The 27,288-nt window shown below is 45.7% G+C and overlaps 1 protein-coding gene across 8 annotated transcripts in view; it reads right to left on the bottom strand.

Moving 5' to 3' along the window:
* Positions 1–1,355: 1,355 nt before the first annotated feature.
* The window catches only part of RAPGEF6 (Rap guanine nucleotide exchange factor 6), a 105,642-nt gene continuing 79,709 nt past the window's right edge, over positions 1,356–27,288 (bottom strand). For 4 of the 8 annotated variants that reach the window (XM_042881369.1, XM_042881371.1, XM_042881375.1 and 1 more), the window contains 11 exons: positions 25,640–25,851; positions 24,641–24,764; positions 22,691–22,714; positions 20,124–20,344; positions 18,226–18,411; positions 17,618–17,752; positions 16,180–16,293; positions 12,988–13,207; positions 10,371–10,882; positions 6,319–6,630; positions 1,356–4,802 (listed from right to left, as the gene is read on the bottom strand). In XM_042881369.1, the coding sequence (XP_042737303.1) occupies positions 4,777–4,802; positions 6,319–6,630; positions 10,371–10,882; positions 12,988–13,207; positions 16,180–16,293; positions 17,618–17,752; positions 18,226–18,411; positions 20,124–20,344; positions 22,691–22,714; positions 24,641–24,764; positions 25,640–25,851 (2,086 nt within the window). In that variant the 3' untranslated portion in view covers positions 1,356–4,776. The remainder of the gene's footprint in view (positions 4,803–6,318; positions 6,631–10,370; positions 10,883–12,987; positions 13,208–16,179; positions 16,294–17,617; positions 17,753–18,225; positions 18,412–20,123; positions 20,345–22,690; positions 22,715–24,640; positions 24,765–25,639; positions 25,852–27,288) is intronic. The other 4 variants (XM_042881374.1, XM_042881378.1, XM_042881372.1 and 1 more) reach the window with 2 other exon arrangements.

Below are 27,288 nucleotides of genomic sequence, written 5' to 3'. Positions count from 1 at the left end.
TATATGAGGACACAGAGCCCCTTCTGAGCTGTTTGTCCTATGAAGGCCCTAATGACACCACTCCTCATTAGAAGCCACATCTCCAACTGCATTCAACTGCCACTGCTGTAAAACTAAGGGTGATGTCTTGCCGATGTGATGATCTCTGCAGATGGTAGAGGTGGATGGCAGACACACTGCATGGTGCAGGGGAAGGGACCTGGGGGGCTCAGTGCCCCACAGTGGGACATGGCACTGCTCTGAAATCTGTTTGAGATCCTCCTCTCCACTGGCTGTGTATCAGTACAGGAATTCAAAGGAGATGAAGCCATGAGGAGGGCACAGGCTTTCCAGCCCTCCCCCTATAGGTGCTGCAGAGGCTGGTGGATGTATCACACAAAAAGGGACAACTCAGCCAAATTCACCCTGTGGTCACACTGGCAGACAGCACCACGCAGCTCGTGTAGTGCCAGCCATGTCCTCAGCCCTCCAACCCCTATTAGAACCCATAGAAGGGTTACATCCTGCGCACTCCGGCACCAGCGCTGTGCCTTCCCCAGAGCAGCAGACCCCAGGCACCGTGCTCACAGCCAGCAGCCTCCCAGAACACAGTTCCAATCTCATTGCTTTCCCCACAGAGATGGGATGACACCATCACCTTGCTCAGGGCCTTCCTTACAGCACAATGGCTTCTGCTGCGTATCAGCGCTGTCCCAGAACAAAAATGCATGCTGCTCCCACCACGGCCACTGCCCCATAGCTTTGTGCAACACGAGTTGTGCTCGTGCTTGCTCAGAAATGAGCGTGAATTTATAATACTGGTGCGAGTAGCAAGTCTAAAAAACAAGCCAGTTACCTGCCCCTCCAGCTATGATCCTAACACAGATGTTTTGAGGGTATGAAGTTACACCCTGAGGCTCAAGATTGCAGGTGCAATTACAACCTTCATTTTTACAGCTGCTCCTAAGCACTAAATGCAGGCAGAGCTGCAGCTGGAGCTCAGTAACCACCACTCCCCCCCCCCCACCCCACAGGGCATTGCTCCCACAGACCCCGTGCTTCCCTGAGTCAGGAATGGGAGAAGTGGGAGCAGTTCCATCACCGCGCACCTCCAGGACCTTTAGGAAAGTTCAAAGCACCAAAATTACGTGGCAAACTGTAAGAGCTGTCAGAAACATCACGGGGTCTATAAGCATTCTAAGTGTTTCTCCCAAAGCAAAGGTGGATGAGCTGTATTTCCCCAGCCCCAGAACACAGGAATTAAATAAACACTCCGTGCTCAGAGATGGCCTTCATGGGATGGTGAGCGCCCAGTCAGGGCAAAGGGAGAAGCGAGGATGAGAGCAGAGCACCCCCACGGGCACAGCCAAAGAAGCTTCTGGATGTAGATTGTTTATTGATTCCAACATATTAATAGATTGGATAATAAACAGTACTTTTAAACATTCTCTTAACCAAAAATATAACAAATATTTACAATCACTCAGTAAAAATACAAAAAAGCATACAGAGGCACTGTCTTTCTAAAAGACATAAGTGTAAGAGGTATCAAAAAATAGGAGACAAACATTGCTTGTTACAGAATACTTTACAATCACTGACTTGTGCAGTACAATTGCTATTGGAATATCATTACATCTGTGCAGTTTTGCCAATATGCTCACATAGTTAGAATTTAATTAATACCAAGCTAAACTGCATTCCAGGTATATCAAAAATAAAGATAAAACAATAAAAAGCACAACGTAAGCAAAAGCTGGATTGGGAATTCAAGGTAGATTACCCTCTATACAAGCGTTCTAAAATACAACGTGTCAAGCTTTTCTAAAGAGAGAGTATCCCTGTTTTCCTCTGCTCTTGCACAGGCAGTGGGAAGCTTATCCTTAAATTAATTCTAACCCAAATGCTTTATGAGAACTGCCACGCCAGCATCCCTTCCCCACATGGGACAGGCTGAGCCACAGGGACAGCCTGCACACAGCTCCGTGCCATGCTTTGCACCAGGAGAGGAGGGACCACAGCTCAGGGCTCACTTACTGCCCCCTTTCTGCTGCTGCAGAGGACTGCTGAAGTTCTCAGCGCTTCATTGCTCTTTAGGAAGGGCTGGGGGTAAAGGACGCTGCTGGAGGGCAGCAGTAGGACCTGGCTGGGGTCCTATTTGCACCTCACTTTGTGGAAAAAAAGGGATAATGTCTCTTCAAACCCACAGTGGACACAGCACACCTGGCTATCGGCCCCGATCAATGTGATCGGTTCGTTTTAAAACGGACAAACAGAAGGAACCACGGCAAGGACGAGCGGAGGGCAAACCACCGTGCGCTCAGGAGAAGCGGGAGGGGCAGCTCACGTGCCGATAGTCGGCGCGTGATTTATTTACACTGGCTGTATTGGATGCCAGGGAACAAGGGGAGCAGCCTTTCACTGGCTCGAGGAGTTTGTCAGTGCCCAGACCGACAGGTTTGTCACCTGCGGCCACCCGGAGCAGCACAGGGACACGGGAGTCTCAGCAGCCCTTATCCCCCAACCTTTGTTCAATGGCTGCAGCAATGGCCAGCACAGGTGGCTCACCCAGCACTGCTGGGACTGCACACGGAAGGCAAACAGCAGCGCAGTGGGACGGCCGGGGTTCAGATCCCATCCCCACACATCAGTCTAACAGCTCCGTTACCAACACGGCTGTGCTGGAAGGAACTACCCTACCCTGCAGCGATCTGAGGCTCACATTAACCTTCGTTCATTAAGGCCCGTGCAGGTTCGTGGTGCTCATTAAGGCCTCGAAAAAGCAAAATGCTTTTGTGTTAAGCTATACCTCATGTGATTTAAGACCATTTCCCAGCTACCCGCTCCTTGGATGCTCGTGCTATGAGGTGACAGAGGGCAGCCCCATCTCTGCTCACAGCACCAGCATCACTATGGGGACAGCACATCAGAGGCTTTGGGGTGTTTCTGGTTGTGACACAGCACTCACCTCGCACCCCCCCCGCACACATACAGGGGAAAAACAAAATAATAATCTTAAAGCTCTTCACAACTATGGATATAGAAATCATTTCTGAGGCACTGTAAAAATGACAAACATCTTCTTTCTAGCTTAGGCTGTAAACATCACAACAAAGATTTACAATTAAATGTTTAAATACGTATTATTCACACATTCATGTCCAATTAACACTAGAATGGGGCATCGTGTGCTAGAAGGAAAGGAAAAGGCAGGTATTTCCAGTTTTAACCCTGTGCGCTCCGGTTAGCTACACAAAACCAAAGCAAATTGTCACCTACTCAACCATCACCAGACAGAAGCTACAGGGGCTGTGTGTAAGTCAGGGCCTTCAGGGGCACCAGCAGCTTCAGGGCTCCTACTTAAGGTTTAGAACAGCACATTGGAGATCACCTCTATTTTCCAAAGGAGCACCAACCCCCACAAAACACACTGTACCCACACCTAAACGTTACGCCATCTGTAAGGACAGGAGGCAGCAGATGCAGCTGCTTTAAACCAGCTTCAGATCGCCCAAGAAAGGCAGCACTCACAATCTGGCAACAAAGAAAAAGCCCCCATTCTTACCCCATTCCGAGAACCAGGGCTCACCCGACGCTCCAAAGGAGGCCATTTCCTAGCAGAGATCCTTCCCCTGCCCCTGCCAGTGCTCATATGAGGTTGGCGAGGGCTGCACCCTGGGGGGCCCCTGGGATCGCTGCCACCTGTGCTCGCAGGGCTGCCTACACCCCTCCACCAGGTGCTCAATCACTGGCTCGGGCTGTGACCTAACAGTTCCCATGCAGTCGCCTAACATTCGGTTTCAGTCACTTTAACGTGAAAGGAAGGCAGTTTTGTTTCTCTACCTATTTCTTTTCTAACCTTTGCCCCTGAATCCTGCAGCAGCTCTGGCAGAGGGCCGGGACGCGTGGGCTGAGCTGCAAACCCACAGCACGCGGCTGGGTTTGGGCTGCCAGCAGCACCTCTGCACTTGGAACCCGGCCAAAGCTCCTCCGGGAAAGCATCAAACTCACCCAGCAGCTGCGAGCGGCAGCTGCCGCTTCTCAAACGGCTGCTTAGCAGGGGAGGAGAACACCGGCGACGCCACTCATCGGCCGGCGGCTGAAGAACATCCAGCAGCATGCAGCGTGCTGTGCTGGGAGGCAGGGCCAGCAGATGGCAGCGCTCCCCAGGCCGGCACGCGGCGCTGCGCTGCCCTTGGCGTCCTGCTGGAGCGCGCCTGGAGCTTTTGGAGGGCGCGAGGGTTTTACTCGGCGCTCGTGCGCCATCACGCGCGGTTTCACGTTCGACGTTAGCCAACCTGAGCGCCCCCGACACGAAGGAAATTCCCATCCCAAAAACCAAACCAAAACAACAACAACAACAAAAAAAAACACCAAACCAAAACAAGAAAGAAATTTAAATTAATAAATTATTTTCAGATATTGCAGCAACGTCCTTCGGTTCTTGCTGACTTTTTTTTTTTTTTTTTTTTTCTTCTTCCGAGTTCATAAAACAACACTCTTAGATGTAGAAAATAACGAGGAGGGAACTACTGAGGGATGGATGGGATCCTACAGAACTCTTCCTGCCCCACGGCCCTCCCGGCGCCCTGCCTGCTGGGCACACAGCCCCGGGGATGTGGCAGAGCAGAGGGAGGGGACAGCAACGACCCCAACAGTTCATCCCATCCGTGACAGAGGCGAACTCGATGAGTGAGGTGAGTAGCAGCAAGTCGTTAGCAGTCGCTAACGGGATCCTGTGGTCCTCCTTCCAGCATCCCTCGTGCTTTCAAGTGGTTTATGTGGATAGCTCGATGGTTAGACTGCTGATACTTGTTCATCTTCTGCAAAACAAGAGAAAACAGCACCTTATTGCACGGGCCTGCTGCCTCGGATGCAGACAGCACAGAACAGAACCCAATCGCCTGATCACTGCGGTTCTGTTAAGACTTCAGCGCTGCACTGCGGTGCTTCCGCTGTCTCAACAAGAGCCTGCAGCACATCATGGATCCCCACGTGATGAACCCTCACACGTGTGAGAGGCACACAGTGTATGCACTGCGAAATGGGGAATCCCATTGCCTCCGAGGGTTGGCATGCAGCTCCCCATATCCCCCAACCTACAGACTCAGGGCGAAGCAGTAAATCACATCCCAGCATGCAGTGATGGTTGTGAAGACGTTCCAAACAAAATTAACCAGGCACTTGCAACACAGCGAGAGGTGTATCTACAAGTGCATGGTTAAATTTAGTTCAGAAATGTTTTAATTACGATGTTTGAAGCAATTACTTCCTTATTCTTACAGCAGAAAGATTTGATATCACTACTGAACGGATGCTGGGCAATTTTAAGACTTTTAACCCAAATTTGGATTGCAGTACTAATACACACATTAAGTGCCATTTACACATCGGAACAGGCCAAGACAGGACTACTTTGCATCAGAAATCATTTTCATCCCAATTAATGTTTGTTTTAAGCCAGGCAGATTGAAAGAAGCGACCACAACGCCCCGATAAATAGTCAGTTCACCAGAAAGGGTACAGAGAGATCACATCAGCGCATAACAATTAAAAGCAAATCAGCAGATAAACAATGGAGCAGTAATTGCCCTAGCTGGGTGTTGACACCATGTAAGAGCATTCTTGTACTCTGATCACAGGATATATGCTGTGCTCCGCAGCGTTGGCTGTTGCTTCAAACAAGACTGAGGGGAATTTCACTGCAAGGGACGCTGCCAGGGCTGGTGGGCTCAGCTTAGGTTCTATTAAATGCACTTTTCAGAAGAACAAAACATTACTGCTGTTTTCTTCAATGTTTTTAAGCTCATACTCCAGAAATCCCTATAGGGGAGGCACATTAGGGGTACAAATGGGACACGAGGTAAGAGTTACACAAAGCCTGACCACAGCGGAATTCGAAAGAACCAATTTAGGTCATCATCCCCAAAACAGTGGGATGCCAATTAATTAACCCAGGCAGGTTGGAGCTCATCTGCATGTAATTTAAGGCCTGACAGTGTCCCTTAAATCATCACCACTGAGTGGGGGCACATTTTAGAGAAAAACCAGCATCTCCACGCTCGTGAGCTTCTTGTTTGGATGTGGGAGGGCCCACCCACAGCAATTAAATTGTTTTCTTTTTCTGAAAAGAAAGCATTATTTTTTCCAGACGTGCATATCTACAAACGTGGGTGTAGATATGCACACACCAACACATTTGTGCATCTAGAGGTGAGCGAAGTTTCAGCCTCAAAGCGGGACGAAGAGAAAGCCCGGACCGTCACTGCGAAGGAAGCACTGCACAGACCCATTAACACGGTGTTAATTAACGTCTCCCGAGCCAGGTGTTCCACATACCATCCTCTTCACTATCTGCGCCAGGCATATCTGCTAGCTGGGGGCCGGACGGCTGCCGACTATGCCACTGAGGCATCTTCGATGCAATACAGGCCACCGGGTCGCTCCCGAGAGGGGCTGACGAGAGTCTAGAGAGGTCACTGTGCAGCATCTTTGACCTCTGCACTGCCACACTATAGTCGGGAGGTTTTAGGTGTGGGTGGTGGGGCGATCCTTCCTTTATGTCCGCTAAAGATATCCCCATATATCCCGGAGGGGTGGGCGGAGGCTCCCTATACCTATCGTCCTTCTTAGGTGAGGTGACACAGTACACTGGCACGAGAAATAAGCAATGGAAATGTTAAGGAAGAAAACAAAGGAAACAAAACGTTAAAAAATCATGAAATGTTACAATGGCAAAACAGAAACTGATAACAAAATGCAAATGCAGAAACACTGGTTATAACGACAGCAGCAGGTATTTATGCTTTCGATTATGCCTTGTACTTATTTCAAGAAGTCAGAGCGGCAACAGAAGCAGGAACTCACTGGGCAGGGTGCCCAGCTGGAAGCACAGCATCCCCTACAGCCAGCCTGCAATGGCAGAGCTTGGTGCGCCGCTGCGGGACGAGGGAAGCTGCTGGTGCCAGAGGAGGGCAGCAGGGCACTGCTGCAGCCAGGTCTGTGAGCCTTCATACAGCCCAGGAAGCTGAAAGAGCAGCACTTCAGGCAGCAGCCCTGCCTTGTATGGCACAGCACTGGCACCCGTGAGCAAGGACTGCTCCTTGACTCCAAGGCATTGCTTCCATCAGCCGAAAGGCGCTCGGGGGCTTCACAGAAATTCACTGTAATTAAATACCACCTCATTAACTGATGTGTGGTAAGATATTTAACTATTCCATCAGCTGTGCTACAGGAGTTTTAAAAACTGTATCACATGAAGCTGCCCCTATGAGGCAAAGTATACATAGAGCCTGTACCCAGTATTTTGCACTTTGCAGTAGTTAACAATGGCTTAGAATATACACGCTTTTAATTATTTTTTATCCTGTATCTTAAATTCTCTGTTTACAGGTGATGAATAACCAGAAATCACCTTTGGAAAGGCTCCGTTACCTTCTGCACTCACCACGAATTGCTGGCAGTAGCATTTAATCACAGTGGCCGTTTGCAGAACTCACCCCCTGCCTTCCTTCCCCATCCATTGCTCCTTTACATCTCACAGCCCCTCATCCCAAACTTAGCTTCCAGCACACGACCTCCCCTCCCACCCACTCCCAGCTCAAGGGCTCATATGCATGTTAAATTGGGCTTTTTCCATACGCAAGTTGCAACAGGATCGTTTCAAAGCTAGGATAATTCAAAAATCTGTTAGCAGAGTAAATTTGCATTCTTCTTGTGGATACATTTAAAACAGTGCACGCTCATTACAGTTTCAATTACTTCAACAGTTGTAGTATCTTCTTATCTTACAATAAGGTGGAAGAACAAAAATAAAGCTGTGTTTCTTTTCGTGTCGGGGACTTGTGTGATTCTGGGCAGTAGCAGCAGGGATGGGAGTTGGTTCCTAAGGGATGGTCTCAGTACATGCCTGGCTGCTAGCAAAATGACACTGGATTCACGTGGTAGAAGCTTTAACAAATGGGTAGAGGTGGGTAGAGGCAGTGACTCTGATTGAGAGAAACCCTTTTCATGTAACTGGGATTACACTTTGGCATTACACTTTGTTGGGTCTGAGGCTGACAAGGGTGGGTTATGTTCTCCTGTGAAGGAGAAAGCTGCAGCTTACCTGGAGCTATAACGAGTCCGCCCTAATAATGAAGGTTGGAATAATTGGCTCAGCTCTCTTTCATACTACTTTACAAATGCTATAAAAATAAATAGCACTTCATATCCATCATTTTTTGTCACTCACTCACTCACTCACTCACAGTCCCTGGGGATTACAGACCCTCCCACCAGCTGTCCTGCAGGGCTGGGCTTTTTCTTGCAACTCCTTTACCCTCTCCTGTTCCCACCAAGATATTCCCTCCAACTAAAAATCACATCTCCTGGCCTTTCTCTCTCAAATAACAGAGATACTCTACCACTCTCTTACTGCCTATATACTCCCAGAAATATAAACCCCCTTCCTTCTCCATGTGCGCTCTCAAGCAGACGAAACATGGCAGTGATCAACTGAAGCTTGGAACACAGCTTGGGAAATCCATTACAGTGTTAGGAATAGCTAAGGAAAGCCATTTAATAATTAAGATCTGAACTTAATTAGAACCATAATGTCAGGGTGTGTTTTAGGTAAAATCTCATCTTTTAGGTAAAATCTACTGAAGGTACAAAACAAAGTGCATCACAGATCCCCTGCAAAGAGCTGATTGCCTACACAGACATTGACTTTATAAAGAAAACAGGGTGATCCACACAGTGGTTAAGGGAAACCTCACTAAGAGGCAGAAATAAATTGTGTACTGTGGGTACAAAGTAGGAGAAAGCTTTTCCATTTGGACATACAGTGATGGTCCATCATCATCCCACACTTTCTTGCCTGTAAAGCAAAGGTTGCAGCAAGAAACGTTCAGTGCTACAGAATGCAGAGCTGGGCACGGAGCTGTGAAGTCATCGCACCCACTGCCTCTGCCAAGAGCACAGTCTGCCATCAGTGTGTGGGGAGTCGCTTTCCAGCCCTGTTTTAAAGGTTTCAGGCAAGAAAGCTCGTGCCAATTCTTTTGCGGACTATTCAACACCAGTTCTCATTAAGCAAATGAACTGAAGGTTCTTGTTTTGTTTACAGTATCCTGAATTCAGGCAGTCATTACGGACTCTGGTAACAAGCTGTTTGAAGGGAATAATAAGCAAATGGTGTGAAATAAAGCAAAAAATATCTTTGGTATATTGTATGATGATGCATAGCTCACAGATTAGCATTTGCAAACCATGAATCCTATCCACCTCCATCAGCTCTTTAAGCAGGTGAGCACATGCTCTGCTGAAGCACACGGCGGGGCGCTGCTTACCAGTGTGCTGTGACTGCATACAGGAGGCAAGCTACACGGTGCAGTGTGCAAAGGGAATTAAAAACAAGGGGAGAAGCTGTGAGCAAACGCAGCACGTCCTGAACAGCAGCTAACGTGCCATACCCTACAGCAGCTCACCAGCAGTCCTGAGAGTTTTACACTGGCGGAGTGCATGCATAGGAGTGAGCTGTGAGCAGATCTGCTGCAAGGGACCCCACGTTGCCTCTGCAACTTGCACTCCAAGACCTCCACCCTGTGTGCAATCTTTATTCAGGCAATTACCTTTGATAACATAAGCCCTCTAGCAATCTAGGCAGTAATTAATGTGCATTTCAGCTGCACTCACGGCTTAGAGTTTAGAAGCTTTGTACTCCACGTTTTATCTTGTTCATAACCCAGATCCTTTTTTGGGGGCAGTTTTGCCACTGAACTCACTAGGACAGTGGAAGAACATCTCACTTGCTAAAAGCTATGCATCTTTGAGAAGACATAAGGCTTTCTCCTTTCATCTGTAGTGAAACTGCAGCTGTGTAACCAAATAAATGACAGCGTAAATCAAAACTTTGCCCTCAAGCCCCCAGGGACAAAAGGACTGCGGCCAGAAGGTGCCCAGCTCCAGAGGTGGGGCTGCTTTGCATTACCCAGGAGTCACACTCCTCTCTCTCTGGATCATGGAAAGTCTGCTCTGTGAGGATGCTTCGAGGAGCCAATGCTTGCTGCTCCTTGCCAGAATGAGAGTTTGCAGTGATGAGGGTTTCAAATTCCAAAAAGATAAAAGGTCACTGTATAGAGAGGAACTGCCTGACATTTTCATGAAGGCAGCTCTTCTGCAGACCCGTGAAGTGTTTGGGAAGTGTGCTGCTTTGTTATTTCAAGATTCGTATTGCAAGGGAAGGTGGTTTGAAAACACACTGTCTGAGCAGCGCTCTAATTAAAACCACATGTAAAGCTGAATTTAACATGCAATCCAGCCCCCGCATCTGCTGATGTCATTTCTTAACAACTCAATATCAAAATGCAGACCAGATGTAGAAGCTCCCATGCGCCGTTGGCTTGCCTTACCTATCAGGCCTTTCTCTGTACTCGAAGTAACAGTTTTGTACGCTGTGTCAGTGCCAGGCTTAGAGTCCAAAACCTCCGTCTGCTCTGACGTCGAGTTCTCCAGCCCCCTGCGTTTAATGGTCCCATAGTTTGTCTCGTACGTGTCTGACAGGGAGCTCGAGGAGGCCCAGCTCTGCCGAGACTGATCGAGCTCCGTGCTGGCTTTCGACTGCCTGTTGTTTTTGGAAAAGGCTTCGGAATATAAATAGGCCTCCTCTGAGTAACAGTTTGTGGGATCAACCTCGGCGATGGGTCCGTCCAGCTGGGTGTGGCGGTAGGAATTGAGGAGATCCCAGCTCTTCTGGTTTGGGATATTCTGGAAGTTGTCATGAGAGCTGCTTGAGCACGAGGTCCAGCTGCCCCGGCCGCTGTCTGCTGCCTCCACTGTGATGTGCTCGTGGGAAATCTCCTCGTTGCTCATGGAGGAGGTGAAGGCCATCCCTCTGATCAGAGCGGGCCTGGTGACCGACCAGCTGCAGTTGGAAACAACGGGAATCAGACACCCGTCAGCTTTTAAAACAACATTTCTTGCTTAAACAAATGGTTGCTAAAAGCTCTGGTCAATATCACTACATAACTAAGAAAAAAATCAAGCAGTCAGGTTTGCAGGAATTTAGAATAAAGAAGTTATGACTAGTAGACTCTGCTTATGTGAACAACACAGGAAGCACAACATGAAAACCCAACACTATCCTCCTGCAGTTTATTGACATACTGGAGATCAAGGAACTCCTTAGATACGTGCAAATAACTTCTTTTCTCCTTGCTTTTCTATTTGACAAATTCTAGCATAAAAACTGTTTTCTTACCTCCAAAACCCACTAAAACTAAGGCATGGAAAAGCAGCCACAGCCCTTGAATAATCTGCCTCCCACGTGCAATCAGAGCAGTGAGTTTAGCAGGCAGCAACTCACTGTGCTTCAGCACTGAAGGTGGCTTCGAATACCCAGAACCTTTGCAGGGACCCCTGCAAAGGGACATTTTGCTTGGCACACAGACTGCTCTGACTGCACTCTCAGCACGTGCTATGCCTTTTAGAAAAGGGAATTACTTCAGTTTACAAAGCTCACCTTTTAATGCCCATTTCAGCACAACGGGATAAATCAAACCGACTTCTTAAAAGCTGCAAAGCATATGCTAATAATCTTTTTCACGCAGGAGAGAACACCACAGAATACTGGCACGTTAAAATCAATTACAGAGGAACACAAAGCTCTGTGTAGTGTCCAATCATAAAAAGATTAGATTGCTTTTGAGTTGACCTACAATGATTAGAATTGTAAGAAGAATCTCCCATTGACTTGACTCCACAACATCTGAGGACAGAAGAAGCCATCCCGAGGAGATTCCCACATAATCAACCCTGTGGGTTAAAATGTAGTAAAACCCAAAACGTCACAGTTGAAAGGGGCATCTCAGGATATGACCTCATTGCACTCAGGTAACACCACCTCTTGTGCAAGTGGCAGAAAGCTTCCGCTCTGCCTAAGCAACAAGAAGAACAGTAACTAAAAAATCCTTTAAAATCTTATTAGAGTATGTTAAGTGACTGCTTCTGCTGACCGAGGTAACTGCTGGGATCCTGTTCTGCTCTCCCAGCACTGTATGGTGAGTGCTTTGTTAAATATCACAACAGCTTTTAATGCATTTGCAGCCTCCTGCAGAAGACATCCAGCTGAACCCACTGATGCGATTAAGCTGTTGTCTATACATGTGATAAAGTTTCATGGGAAAACATAAATTTCCCACACAGAGCAGCCAATACCTCAGCTTCTGGCAAGTGCTTAACACCATCACAGTGTCACGGAACCATAGGGGTTGAAAGGGACTTCTGGATATCTTCCAATCCAACTCCATTGCTAAAGCAGGTTCCCTACAGCAGCTGCACAGAACAGCATCCAGGTGGGTTTTGAGTATCTCCAGAGAAGGAGATTCCACCACTTCTCTGGCAGCTCGTGCCAAGGCTCTGTCATCCCCACAGCACAGAAGTTCTTTCTCATGTTTTTATGGAACTTCCCATGTTGCAGTTTGTGCCTGGTGCCCCTTATCCTGTCACTGGTTACCACCAAACACAGCCCTGCCCTCCTAATGCCCTTCAGATACTGATCAGTACTGAGCAGATCCCCTCTTGGTTCTCTCTTCCCAAGGCAAACAAGCCCAGGGCTCTCAGTCTGTCCCCATCAGGAGGTGCTCCAGGCCCCCATCTCTGCACCCTCCTCTGGGCTCTTTCCAGCAGCTCCCCATCTGCCCGCAGCTGAGACCCTCACACTGTGTGCAGTGCTCCAGATGTGCCCTCCCCAGGGCAGAGCAGAGGAGAGGAGACCCTCCACTGCCTGCTGGCCACACTCTGTGCCATGCACCCCAGGGCACCATTGGCCTTTTTGGCCACCAAGGCACGCTGCGGGCTCATGGCCAATCCATCAGTCAACTACTGGTCAACCATGACATCACTGGCCTTCTTGAACACGAGGGCACACCGCTGGTCACGGTCAAGCACAGTTTGCAACCACCCTCCCTACAGCTTCGTTCCCCTCTCTTCCACCAGAAGAGCCCAGCCAGCCCAGCACAGCTGTCTCACCCGGGGCAGGGCTGCCCGTACTCTGCCTGGGAATGCTCCTTCCGTTCCATCCCTGCTGAGTCCACCACCAGCAGTGACTGTGACAAGCTGCGCTCGTCCTGCAGCGCGGCCGACATCGAGTCCACAGAGCAGTTGCTGACGATGCTGGAGCGGGAGGAAATCTCACTGTGACTGGAGTCTGAGAAGTTGTCAGATTTGGTGGAAGGAATGAGGGCATAGCCTGAGGGAGAGAAGGAGAAAACGTCTCATTCAATGACAAACATCATAGCTCTCTAAATGAAAAAAAGAAGGAAAAAATCAAGCCCAACTTGATTACAAACAGTCCACTGAGGTTTTTATGGTACTAAAGCCTTTAGCATGTCAGCATCTATCCTGCAATTTTTTAACGCAAGCCAGGTGCCCCCAATAACCTAAGCAGCAGCTCCACAGCGATCCACACCATATGGTTTCACCAGTACAGACAGGAGCAGTGTCTGCAGTGTGTGCAGTGGGCGGATGGGTCAGATCTCTCCCATTTTGCACCGTTCAGTCCCAGTAAAATTGCAGCATGCTCCCACAGCTTCCTCTGGCCGACTGCTGTGAGACTCACAAAAAGATTTTGGCAGTGGCTGAGGAGACGCCGACTGAGGTAAAAGCAAGCCATCAGCACTCGGGGATACACCATATGGCCCATTTCAGCTTTATTAGCTGTTCCAGGATTAACAGATCAGGAAGCGAAAGTGGGAAACAGCAGCAGGGCCAGGCCTGCAGGAAGGAACGGCTGAAAGCCTCAGTGGGTTCAGAGCAGAGCAACACACTCCTGCTTGGTTCACCCTAACCCTCAAACAACAAGTTTCAAATACAAATGATGTACGTAGCCACATATATCCAAACCTCCTACAGCACCTGGATAGACATCAAAGGGACCATCTTAGGGCCTTCCATGCGCTCTGGCTGCGTGCACCTTGCATACTGCTCTGCTGGCACAGCTGAGGTGACTCAGAACAGGACGTCTGTCCCTGCACAGTGTCACAAACTCCCTCAGTATGAACAACTCTTTAAGCCATTTATTGTGAGCATCTTACAGGAGCAGGGAAAGAACTGCCATGAACTGAATAAGGCAAACTTCACCTGTGCTGATCTGAGGGCAAACATGCTCTGGGGTCCTTCGGGGTGATGGACTGGCCCTCTCCAGCTGAGGAAAGCTGAAGGAGGGTCCTACACTGTGCTGTTTCATCAGCCTCCTACTACCTGAGTTCAAGATCCTCAGATTTCAAGCTCTCTGCAGCATACACCTCTCTGGATAAGTCCATGCACCATCTTGCGGGCCGGCAGAAGCTCACTTTGTTTCTGCTGTCAGGAAACAAACTCAGGAGGTATCTGGTGTCTGTTACATCTGTCTAGTTTGTTGTTTATTTAAAATACTTTGTCTCAAGTAACTGTCCCACAGCTGTTGCTTGCTCCCATTTGTCTGGGGGCAATAGGTCCTGGGTTAATGACTGTTTTGGTGCTGTTTTTGTTTGTTTGCTTAAATTTATTTATTTTTCTTAGTTCCCATTGAGTTTCCCAACTGCAAATTCACCGCATGTCAAGAAGTACATCCCTGCCTTATGCTGCCTTCCCTGGGAGCATACAGCCTGCAATATGCCTTACACTGTGTGCAAAGCATTATAAAATTAGAATCTTTATTTGAAAATACTGGGTCAACAGCTGCTTCACATATAGGCAAATGAGTGTCTGTAAATTAATGGAAACGTTGCCTTCTTGCTTTACAGGAGACCATATCAATACACAGTTGACACAGTCCTTGGATTAGTATTTTTTCTCCAATTTCCTGCCAATTAATCAGTTTTTCACATCATTTCTATCTACTAATGCCTTTCAGCTGGGCTGTCACACATTCACATCAGTTTGGTGAAAATATGAAGTGACCAGGAAATTAAAAACCACACCAGCAATACACACAACTTGAAAGCTGATGTGATTTGGTCCACAAAATACACTCCAAACAAAGATCATGTAAGATGACATTTGGAGCCACTAGCATACAGCCACCGAGTGCACAGTTGCACTTTGTGGGATTTCACAGTTGAAGCTTGGTTGTTGCTATAAGACTTTAAGAGCAATACAGGCAGAAAATATCATCAATATCATCAAACTACAGAACCGGTACACTTAGGATTGAAAAACTTCACATTAAGGACCAGCATTTTTAATACTGAATTTCAGTTTCCTTTCCTTTGGCAATAATTAATATCTCATGTTCTTTATTTAGTCCAACAGTCTCTTCAAAATTAACACCACTGTAAGAAATGTGCTCAACGTGCCCCTTTTAAGACACTCCTCTTCAAGAACCTGAGATCTGGAGAACAAAAGGACTCCTCTCTCTTAGTGAACGAGCTCTTGTCTGAAAGCTGGGACATTAAATAATGGCACTTATACACAGGAACAGGAGAAATGCAAGTCTTTGCTGGACTGAAAAGCTTAGCAGAATGAGGCCAGCGCAAATCCACACACAGACCCAGCAATGCTGGAAGTGAGCATCTGATTTCCATCACAGGAGGGACTACTTAGAGTCAAATGAAGAGAATGTTACAGAACTTACTGTTTTGTTGGCATCTGCCAACACTAAGAGAACTGCCACTGTACCTGCTCCTTGATTTTCCACATCTCTCGTTATCTATGACGCTGTAAGAGCGGTGAGTTGGTAACACTGCCACAAACACCTTCTTGTTTTGGACAGGTGAATTGGACAGCTTAAACACATTTCAGTGCGCCTGTTGTAACTGCATAATGCTAACACAGATTACATCAGTGTAACTGACACTGAATGGACATCAGTCTGTCTTCTAAAAATACATCAGAGAGTCTTCCTTCTCCTCCTAGGCCCCATCTGCAGACAGTCACATGTCAGTGAATTGCTGTTGCTATAGATACTTGCTGTACTCAGAGCATCGCTGTCTCTGTCCTTTTGGGTTTTGCTGCTTTCTGAGGCTTGAACGTGCTCTGCTTCCCTTTTTGCAGTAAAAGCTGTTCTTTCCCTGGAGAAGCTTCTTTCCCTAAGTCTTCTGAACAGGGGTCCCTTCTCTCTCCTGCGCTCACGCTCAGCTTCTGCCTTTTCACTCTCATCCTTTCTTTCTCCCTTTTCGCTTATGTCAGATCTGTCTCTTGCTTTGACAATCATCTGTATTTTCTTTTGTAAGTAAGCCCCACCTATTCCGTAGCTGCGCTGCCCGCTGTTCTTGTTGCTGGTTTCACTGGCGAGGGACGAGGAAGACCCAGAGAGATTCATCTGACTGCAGTTATCCGACCTTGGGATGTTACCAACTACAATGAAGTACACACAGGCAAATCTTGATAAGTAACAGCGAAAGTAATGGGTTGATTTAAAAAAAGAAAACAAACTTCAGTCCTACTTGCACACTGCTTGGGCACAGCTCAAAAGAAAATGAAATCTAAGATTTAGTGAAACGTGTTCATGCCTAAAATTATGTCTTTCAGCTGTCTGTGAAGCACCTAATTTAAGTTCAATGAGCTGTGCACACACAACAGGGTATGAATTACCTTAATCAAATTAGTCCAGTGCTAACAGTATGCTAAAAGCAAGTTGAATTAATGAAATAATCCCCCAAGAAACGAAGTATTTTCAAAGAAAGTCAACTAAATTAACATGTTTACAGGAGAAACAGAAGAGAAGTGAAATCCCAGTGGAACTGGGTTCGGCAGCCCAAGTAGTCGAGGTTCTTACACATATGCTGTGTCTAAGTAAGTGACATTCTCCTCAAGAAAACAGTATCTTGTGAAGGCAGAAGCGGATGGGCCAGCAGATCTCCCACTGAAACTGGTGAGAAGATGCAGCAAGTCACCATGCCATGCCATGCCAATGCTGTGGGGCTCTGGGCTGCCAGTGAGTCAAAAGCAGCACAGAAGGGATGGAGAAATGCCTTACACTGTTGGACACTGACCACACTGGCTCACTATAAAGTGGTGTTAAGAGATTTCAAAGGAATTCCCATCCAAGCTTGACTAATGATGAAGTGATGCAGGTCTTTTACGAAGGTATCAAAAATAAAGGGATTCTCAGGGCATCAGTATAGACAGGGATAAATACAAAGCCCTGTGCACAAGAACAAAAAATATCAACAGCAACTCCAGGATTTGGATGAATGCACTACTTTTGTAGCTATCAAAACCAGCTGTTCTGGAGATTTTATCTCCAGCTCCCTCTAATCCCCTGATACTCCAGCTACCTTAGGCAAAAACATAAGACGTGAATAGCTGCAGTCTGTGTGCAACATCTCTGCCTTCAGGAAATCCCCAGGTTGCAAATCCTGTTCACCTGAGGGGTCACCTAAATCAGGACTGATGGACTGGTGGGTGCCACAGCACTTAAACCTATTGGGAACTCTGTCAGAAGCACTTAAGCTATTCTAAAGAAATGAATCCTTCCAGTCCTTACAGATTAGGTCACTTTGGAGGCCAAAACATGTACAATATATTGGAAAACAGTGTCTATTATTAATGGACAGAAACACACGACTCTATTGTTGACATGAATTATGCACGTTACCACCCCTCTCACATGAAGTTACCAACAAATGATCCTGTGACAGATGCTGGCACCTGCTGCACACCCCTGGAGCACACATACCTTTGCGTGGAGAGCCCTGAGGAGAAGCTGGGGGGCTGGAGTGCAAAGAAGATGCCATGGACATTGTGTCATCTGTCTGCTTCTTGCTACTTACTTCCTCAGACAAGCTTAATGACTTCTGTGGTGAGCCTGTACCTATGACAACAAAGGAGCCATTTCAAGCTATGCAAATACGTTACAAGTATTTTAATAGATAATAGTGCTTTGCAATTGGCAAGCTTAGAAACAAAGTATTTGCTGCTCAGAAGGGGCAACAAACAAACGTTGCTCCTTTGGAAAAGAATGTTCTCACAACAGCGTTCCAGAGCTCGAATATTAAATGTATTTGATTTGTTTCAACAATTTGACATATATATTTCAAAATATATTATAATTCTTTCTGTCAGGAAAATAAACCAACTATGCCATTCTTCTCAACTGAGGCAAGACATCTTTAGAATGTAAAAATACACAGGAAAAGGCTCAGCACTGTACATCCGACCTGTTCAAGAGAGATATTAAGACTACCTGAGTCAGAAGCAGTCAAGAGAAGGACTTAACTTAGACGCCTGCATAAAGGGATCTTAAATAACCCACTCAGCTCCAGCTGGCTGAGCAGGGATACTCACTGAAGGTGACATGATCCTTTGTCAGCCCCTTCTTCCTGCTGGGGTATAAGTTCACAGATGGAACCTGAAGAACTTGGCTCATTCTGTTCTGCTGATGGGCCTTAGTGGTCTGACCGATCGATCTCATGGGCACTGGAGACATTTCTGAGGATTTTGCCCCTCTTCTCTCACTTAAATTCTTTGTCACTGTTATGGAAAAACTGGATATCAGTATTTGGCCCTTTGAATTGCAGGGTTATTACAGGCACAACCAGATAAAGGCAACTGTGTATGAAGCAGACAAAACATTTGGAACACTCTGTATTCCCAACACTCCTGTCTCATCACATTGAAGAGGCAGGTGCAAAATGACATTTAAAAAACTAAACTGTTAAGTGTCACAGAGGTACTCCATCCAAAACCAAAAAAAGGCTGTGTTTTATTTCAACTGCAATTGAGTTCTGTATCTAAAATGCTCGTGCACAAAAGCAGAACAGCATCTCCTTCAAAATGACGTAATGCCACAGAAAGGAGAGGAAATGGTTGTTCTGCATCCAGCATCAGATCTCTCACTAGGTGGCACAATTGATTTACAGCACAGGGCACTGATTCAATTTCTACTTTAATTACACAGCAATTAATAAACTCTGGAGTTAAGGCCATCCGAGTTCCCCTTAAGTAACCTTGGAATTGTCTGGACTGCAGCATAACTGCTGCTCACTGCTCCTGCAAGCAGAACTGGAAGAAAGAAAGAAGACGTGAGGGTGGGCAGCTCTACCTCTGACTTCTCTGAATGTGAGAAAAACAAATTGTCTGCACAAAAGCCATCTGCAAAGCCATGCACCAGCACCCCAGACAGAAGAGGCACAACCTTAGCAACTCATGCCTTCAATCTTCCTATTCAGAGCTCCTCTGTTATTTCCAGCAACCTCAGGTGTAAGACCAATGCGAATGCCCTGAATTTGACATTTCAAAACGGAGTCAGGTGTTTCCCTACATAGTTTCTATCTGAGAAAAAAAAGCAACACAGAAAGGCTCTCTGGGAGACAACAGGAATTTGCGCTCTTAATACTGAATAATGGAAAGGACTTCAAGCTTTATCTTCAAGGCGTCATTTCCTATTCGGGCTTTTAGGTTACCTCATCACAGATAAAATGGTATTTGAGGACAAAAAAAGGCATAAGATGCTGCATTTGCACATCAAACAAGCATGAGACATTACTTGATTAGCGAGGTTACCACCTTGCTATTTTGAGACAACCCTACTGATCAGGAATCTGAACATTTCTAAGGATCAAAATAAAATGCAATTACCATTTCTCAATTTGAAATATGAATTACTGTGCACTGTGTAAGAGCAGATTTGTTCAGTTAGAGAGCTGCACAGGACTTCAAATTACGAAAACTGTCCCGCTATAGTCCTCTATTTTGGACTGTCAAGCCATGTCAATCCCATCAGTCAATATTGACTTGACTTCTGCTTCTCAGCAATCTTGGTTTATTCTGAGCTGTAAGTCACTGCAGCTTCTGTATTGATTTTGTCTCGTTTCATTTTCTTGCTGTTCATATGGTAAACGTTACTTTTATCCTTCCTAATTCTGTACAAGGACAAGAGGGCAAGAACAGAGCTAATGTGCTATTGAATTTCCTTCCAGGCTGATAAAAAGACACACACTTTAAGAACTAAAGGTTAAAATAAAAAATGTCACTGAAGTTTTCTGAACTCAGCCAAGATCAGAATGTTAATGCTGGCTTGCTGAAACTCTATCAGTTTGTGACGACATGAGCTGACAAACGAGCTGCTTCCCAGAGCGAGTTTTCCTGGAGGGAGAGGAGAAAGATCCTAGGTGCCGCTTCCAGGGAAGGAACCATGTTTTCCAACATTTAGAACTGCCACCCTCACAGATCGCTGCACTTACGGGTGCTGTAGGCAGGCTCACACTGCAGGGACAGGATCTGGATCTTCTCCTCGTCCGTCTCCACGTTGAGGTTGGAGAGGTACTGCTTGACCTTCCTCGCCATCTGTGCGTCCTCGTACAGCTTCTTGGCGTTGAGCAGTGAGCTGCGCCGTGCCCGCTTCTTGTGAGCTCCTCCCTGCACGTCCAGCATGTTGGAGTTGGTGCTGCCCTGGCTGAGAGACCTGCAAAGGAGAAGAGCGCAGAGGTCAGGCCTGGGGTCTCAGCAGCAACGGGGAGCTGAACAGTGAGCATCAAAGCAGGTTATTACCAGTATTCTTCAGTTAGGGCTAGTGCATGCTGATGCAAATGAGTTAAAAAAAGATGAACGGCATTAAAACGTCGGTTGTCTTAAAATACTCTGGTCAAAAGAAGAGCAGCGATTGGAGCCTAGGAAAAGGACGGCACGTGGAATGGTGGGACTTGCAAGAATGCGGCACAGGCTGTGCCAGGCACCCAATCTGCTCTGCTGATGGATTGTGCTCCTGTTCTGCACAGCCCACGCTATTTCTGCAGGACAAACTTGCTAACTTCGTTTGTCTAAGGAATTTGGTGCCCACTGTGTGCTGCAGGCTTACTGCAGTAACTTGCCATCATTGCCACAGCAACGACCACTTAGAAACCTGAGCTTCTGACTGCACGTAAATGAGGGGAAAAAAACTGTGTTAAATATGCAAAGCACCACTTGTTGCATGCCTGATTTCTTTCTCCAATTAAGTAAAAACAGCAGCTCCTTGAAAATGTATTCCAACAAAGGTCAGGATGGCAGCCGTAACGTACATATGCTTGTATGGACTCTCATCTATGAAAGGTGACGACATCAGTGCCCAAACAACTGATCAGATACAGTCAGTAATACACATCACATCTGTTCAACTGCCAGGAGTCCCACGGCCACTTCAGCTCTAATCCATTTGTGTGTTTTAGTAAATAGAGACCATCACATATGTTACAAGAAAACTCCCGTGGGAAGTTGCAGCAAAGCTGCTCGAAGAGGGTGTGATTTTTGGTTTTATATTTTAAAAAATGAAAAATAAAAAAGTCAGAGGATTTTAAAAGGCTGAATTCTTTGTCAAGTTACTTCTCAAAATCCTGGGTGCGTTTCCAGAATCATTTGTGGGAGGATAAACAAAGCCCAGCACAGAAGAGCTGCCATAACTAACAGACCCAGAATGAAACATACTGCTGGAGGAAGCCTGAAGGATTGAACAAGTTGAGTTTAAAAGCAAAGAAATGGTGGAAACCACCTGCCTGCAATATTTTTGAAGATGATTCATAAATGAAGCTAAGAGAAGATACAAGCTTAAAAACTGTATGTATAGCTTAATTAAACAAAAAGCTAACGCTGTTACAGGCAAAGAGCAGCAGATGGCACAATGGACTGCTGACACTCATTGGAACTGATCTCTGTACAGGCAAGAGCAAAGTTAATGCCTATTTTGTAACAAAACAGGAAAATACACCATCTTTCCTCATGTATATAATACATATTTTACTTTATGTGTACACACTGTCTCTTCTAACTATGGAGTTCACTTTTTGAGTCAGCTTCATTTCCCTTAAAAATCAGTTTCCCTTACGACCTCAAATTCCCAGCAATGCCAAAGGCTGGCAATCACTACAGCCCAGCACACCTCCTGCTCTATCATGAGCACAGCACACCTCCTGCTCTGCCTGGAAGGATTCCAGAGGGACCTGGGCCCTCTCCCCTCCATGAGCTGCACGCTGAGCCATGCCCCGTCCTGCTGTCAGCCCAGCTCACTGCAGGGAACAGCACCCAAAGCCGTGCCCAGCCTGCCCTGCTGCTGGTCCCTCCCCAGTGTACACCTGTGTCTGGATGCACAGCTGGCTTTGAGCCCATAGGATGAACAGGAGAGCTTCGAGGGGCAAAGGCACATAGGCTGAGGTATGCAGGTAGCAGCTGAGGGGCAAAGACACAGGGGAGAATGCACAAAATACAGCTGCAGGGTCACCTCCAGCTCACTGCCCCATGGCACTGCCAGCTTGCTCACCAGGTAACCCCAGTACCCTCCATCACAGTCATTTCAACATCCAGCCTTGAACAACTAAAACTTGAGCGAGGACTCTGGCATATGAAGTGTATTTCAGATACACACTAAAAACAAAGACTTTGAAGCTTAAACTCAGAGGGGGGAACTGCTCAACCAGTATCAACTCAATGCCTCTTCACAGTTTAAAACGCATAATGGCTTAAATCTGTGACACGTAAAGACCAAGTCGTTACTTTCCAAATAGAGTTTGCCTCCCGCTACAACTGCACAGCCGTTTGTCTCTATGCAGTAAGCCAAAACTCCAACAACTTGTCTAGCAACAGAAGCGACTCAGCATCTCTACAGCTGCTGCACAAAGTCGACTGTCAAATCTCTTATTCCTGTTTTCAAAAAAATACGAATTGCAGGGTTAATAAAATGCATGCTGTACTTCAGGAGCATGCACTAAGGAGGAGGATGCAGTATGTTAAGAGTTGCATAATCTTTATTTATCTTAGTTGCATTCAGCTCTACACTTACCCCAAACTTCTCCACCTCTTCTTCCTGTAAGCAAGAGCCATATACATTGAAGCATGTATTTGAACAGAAAAGCACAGGAAAAAAATAAAACAGTTGAGAGTCAGGAAGAAAGATGTAGACAGGAAAGAACAGAAAAGAAAAAAATCTCTATACAGCAAAATTCGTCTCAAACAATAACACAATGTTTTCATGGAATGCAAGGACAGGACTTGCTCAAACACTCCAACATGGAAGAACATCTATCAGTTTTTTTGCTTATTTTTAAGATTAACCTTTGAATTGAAAATCCAAACTCACGTTACATTTTCTTGTTAAGTGATTCCCATAAGTCACACTCAATTTTGGTGGAGCAAGCAAAAGCTTTTTAACTTATTCATAATGTAGAAAACGTGATTAAGTTAATTTATTCTTTGCATTAGGGTGGCAGTAAACGTATGAGAAATCATCAGCATTCAAGTTTATGGTGCTGTTTTCCCTTGATTGCTTGCTGGAAAACAAGCCGTTTGCCAAACACACCCTGAAAAGCTCAATGCTCTGTATTAATTGGCAATGAACTCGTTAGCAGGTCTCTCGTTACCACTAACAAACATCTTTTCTTGTTCGTTTTTAATCTTCTTCAAAAACGTTTGTTGGTGCTTCATAACACAAACTGATAGATCAAACACCAGAGGCAATGCAAATGAATCTAAATGCTGAAAACAAGGAGTCGCTTTCTTTTAATCTTTGGCAGTATCACTAATATTAGATGCTGTGCATTGTAACTCGGTAGGCACTTTTGAAACTGTGGTCATTAAGACGTGTTGTGTTAATTCTGGCAAGGATACGAAAGGTAACTGTTTATTTCCTACTAATTCATCTAATGATTAGGCTTCATTAGGACTCAGAATGGGAAGGAGCATCAGGGAAACTGATGTGCACATCATTTAATCTGTGAATGCCGTGTTTTTTGAAAAGCAGCTGACTTAGAAGTAGCTTTGTGATTAGAAAGGAAGTTTCAGTGTCTGAAATATGACAACATGAAGGCGACCCTCTGCTTTCAAATGAATCAATCCTTAAACAACTTCTGCGAGGGATCCATTATTTTTTCCTCAGCCTTCTACCAGTCTGATTTTAAACCAAATATTCACGGCTGCTGACAGCCAGCCCTGAAGGCCAGTACCAAACAGGACCCATTGGTGTCGATGAATCCCAACCACTGGCTTATTCTGCTGCTTTTCTAAGCAGATGTTGTGCAGTTACTCATGGACCCAGCTCCCCAGTGGGCTGGGCACTGAGCTCAACAATGGGGTGGGATGGCCAGAGCTGGGGATGCTCTCTAAGCCAGGGACAAGCAAATAGATGCAGGGTATTACTCAGTTCCACTAAGAGTAATCTAGAGCTCACCAGCACCACATTAGAAGTCATGGCGCTTTTGTTTTGCAGTTTGTTAACATGAAGCCTGCTGATGTACTGCATTGAGGAGAAAAAGGAAGAAAAACAAGGCAGGAAGACACTCTCCACCTGCATACAGCCTGAAGACACCAAACATTACGTAGGTGTAGCAAGCTGTGCTTAGAACAAATTAAAAATATTGCTTTGTTGTTTTATTTTTAAATATTTTATCAGGTTTTTTGTGTGTTTAGACTGTTAAAAGCAACATTTCAGATTCATAGATTTCTGTGTGCTATTTTACATATATGGTTTTTGCCTAATACTACATCGCTCCTAAAATTCGACTGATTATTTTATTGAGCATTTTCTTTTTTGCTATATTAGACAAACTGATTCAGCAGTCATTAAAAGTAACTTTTAGGAGCATCGCACTGCCAAAACTTGGTAAAGATTTGGGTTCTGATGGTAAATGTCAATGGTAAGTCACACAATGAGATACAGACGTATTGATGCACACACAAACCCAGATCCCTACCCACTGAGCCACCTGCAGTCCTACTGCCTTTCTAATTTGCACACCTTTGTCTGAACATTACGGCTGGATCCATGTTGGCTGAGGTCATCCTCACCACTTGGCGGATTTCTTTGGCAATCATCCTGAGCTTCTCGAAATTTACCAGGCCGTCCACTTTGGAGTCATTTCCTGCACCATTGAAATGCACACACAAAAAGAATAAGAATTATTTCTGTACATAGAGAATGTGTTTCTAGCCCCCCCACATTAGCCTTCCTCCCTTCCTGCCCTCCATCCACAACTCTGCTTTAGTCAATGTAGCTTTAGTCAGTGTAGCAGGAAAACGAAGAGCTTGAGCAAAAAGTCAGACCCACTCCAACTATCTAGCACTGCTCTCATTAATCAATTTCTAAAGCAGTTTGTATTAGGAAGAGGAAAGAGGAGCAAATGATGCCCAAATTCATTGGCATGAGTGCTAAATAAAGAACTGACATCTGCAGTATTCACATTCTGAAAACAGCACAAATAGCTCTGAGGGATCCAAACCAGGAATCCGGCATAGTTGTGAACACTCAACCTCAACCAATTGGGAGCAGAACTTTTTGTAAGGAGAAAAAAAGGGGATGGTTTAAACAAAAACCCTTAAAAATGCTGAAAGCAAGAGTAGGAGGTGTTGTATCATCATAGCTGTCTGAAAACCACAACATAGAACAAGAAACCTAGAAACACTGCAGCAACAAGTTCTTGTAAGAGGAATATATTTCTCCTAGCAGTGTCATTACTAGGCAGCACAGTCATCCTAAACTTTAGGACAGCTAATGAAGACTAAGCATTGCTTTTAAAATATTCGAAATACTCACTTAATGCTTATTTTTTTTGGCTGGGATTGGTCTCTTCTATTATGCATTCACAGTTCTATTTCATTGTGCTCCTACAAAGGATGCATCAAAAGCACCCTACTGGCAACAGCTTCCTTTTAGACATCAGTTGAATCACAGAGCACCAAAGACAGGGCTGTAACGTATTCAGTGCCTGGTTTGTTATTTTGCTGTGTTTGACATTACCTTCATGTAGAAATGTGATATCCTTCTTGACAACAGGGAAGAGCGGAATAATTGGAGGCTGCATGCTCTGACTGCTAAGGATGTTGCGGTACTTCGCCATGTTTCGAGATGGATCAAAAAGATCTTGAAGGTCTCTGAGGTGCTTCTCATACTTGCTTGGTAACTTTTCCCAAGTGCCTCTGAGACGTGCCACGGGAGCCAGATTTAACCCACTGCAAGGCAGACACCATTATTAGCTGTTAGTGGAATGGTTCCCTTTCGAAAGGAATCAAAGGGCTGTGGGGCTTTTTGGAGGGGTTACAAACAGTTTTCACAAAGTTAACTGAAAGCTGGGGGAATGCCAGGCTGCAAGTCCATCAGAAAGCCCACTGCTGCTCGCTCTTGTAAGCAAGAGAAAGGCAGAACTGTAGATAGAATGACTGCTCCTTATTCACAAGGAACGAACTTGGAGTTCGCCTGCCGAAACTGCACTGAGGACCATTTAATTTGCAAACCACTTTTCTCCTGTGAAAACGTCTACTGCAAATAAGGACAAAAAAGGTGAGAAATTTGTGTGGCAAACACACGGCTGTAGAGGCAATGGAGAAGCACAGCAGGCAAAATGGCAATGCTGGGGAGAACTATAAGGGAGCACTGAGGGACTGAACTCAGAGAAGCAGATAAGCTGCACTCTGTCACTATGCCCCAGTCCCATACTAAGTAAAGATATATCCAGAATTAGTTGGACACAGTAAAAAAAACATAATTAACTGTAATCACTCCCAATGATAATTGGTCACGGATTTAGCTCAAGAAGTGTCACAGTCACTGCAAAGTTTGACAGTGCTTCTAGGTGCAGTACTGGAAGGCGATGTCCTCCAGCACTCACTGTCAAACCTGGATTGATGCAATTTGCTCCTTTAAAAAGATTTTTCCTCAGTTTAAAAGTCTCCAAAACTTATTTTGCCATTTTTTTGACCACAGAGTTCTCCCCATGCTATTGTAAAGTCACAAACAAAGCCTTTCTCTCATGAGAAACCTAACATATGTCGCCACACAGCTTCTCTTTTCTGTGCTATATTAAGATGGTATCTTCCTGTTTCATGTAACACATGGCATCGTATTGACATGAAATGCAAGGCAGGAAAGAGAATCCTTGTGCCATATGCCAACAGAAACATACTCCTCTGGAAACCAGGGCAAAATAAAAGCTAATTTATTTGCTACTTTTTGATCAAAGACCACTTCAGTTGTGGCCTTGTGAGGCTGAACTCAGAAATAAGACAAGTTAATTTTCCACCTACAACAAAGCATGGGAGATTAGGAAGCAGGAAATAGAAATTAGGCTCAGCATCCACATTTGTATTCACCATGTACCAAGAACTCACAGCCCTGACGGCTGAGCAGCATCTTCTAAGGGAATTCATTAACTCTTTAGCACACGGCTAAACAGAAGCCTGTATCATTTGATACAATGGCAGTGCATGGAAGCAGACCTTCTGAAATTAAAATTATAAAATGGTATTTTCTACGACAGGTGCTGGGATGCAGTACGAATCCAGAGCTCTGTCTGACGAATCACAGTGATTTTTTCTTTTTAATACAATCAGGGCTTTGCAAAACTGCGAATAAAAGAAATGCTGAACTGTCACCATTGAAGTCAAAGTAGC

This window comes from Lagopus leucura, unplaced genomic scaffold (genome assembly GCF_019238085.1).
Source record: "Lagopus leucura isolate 7727_CA_CO unplaced genomic scaffold, USGS_WTPT01 Super-Scaffold_100030, whole genome shotgun sequence".
Taxonomy (NCBI): domain Eukaryota; kingdom Metazoa; phylum Chordata; class Aves; order Galliformes; family Phasianidae; genus Lagopus; species Lagopus leucura.
The sequence above is the reverse complement of the archived record's forward strand: the minus strand, read 5'-3'. Positions and strand labels throughout refer to the sequence as shown.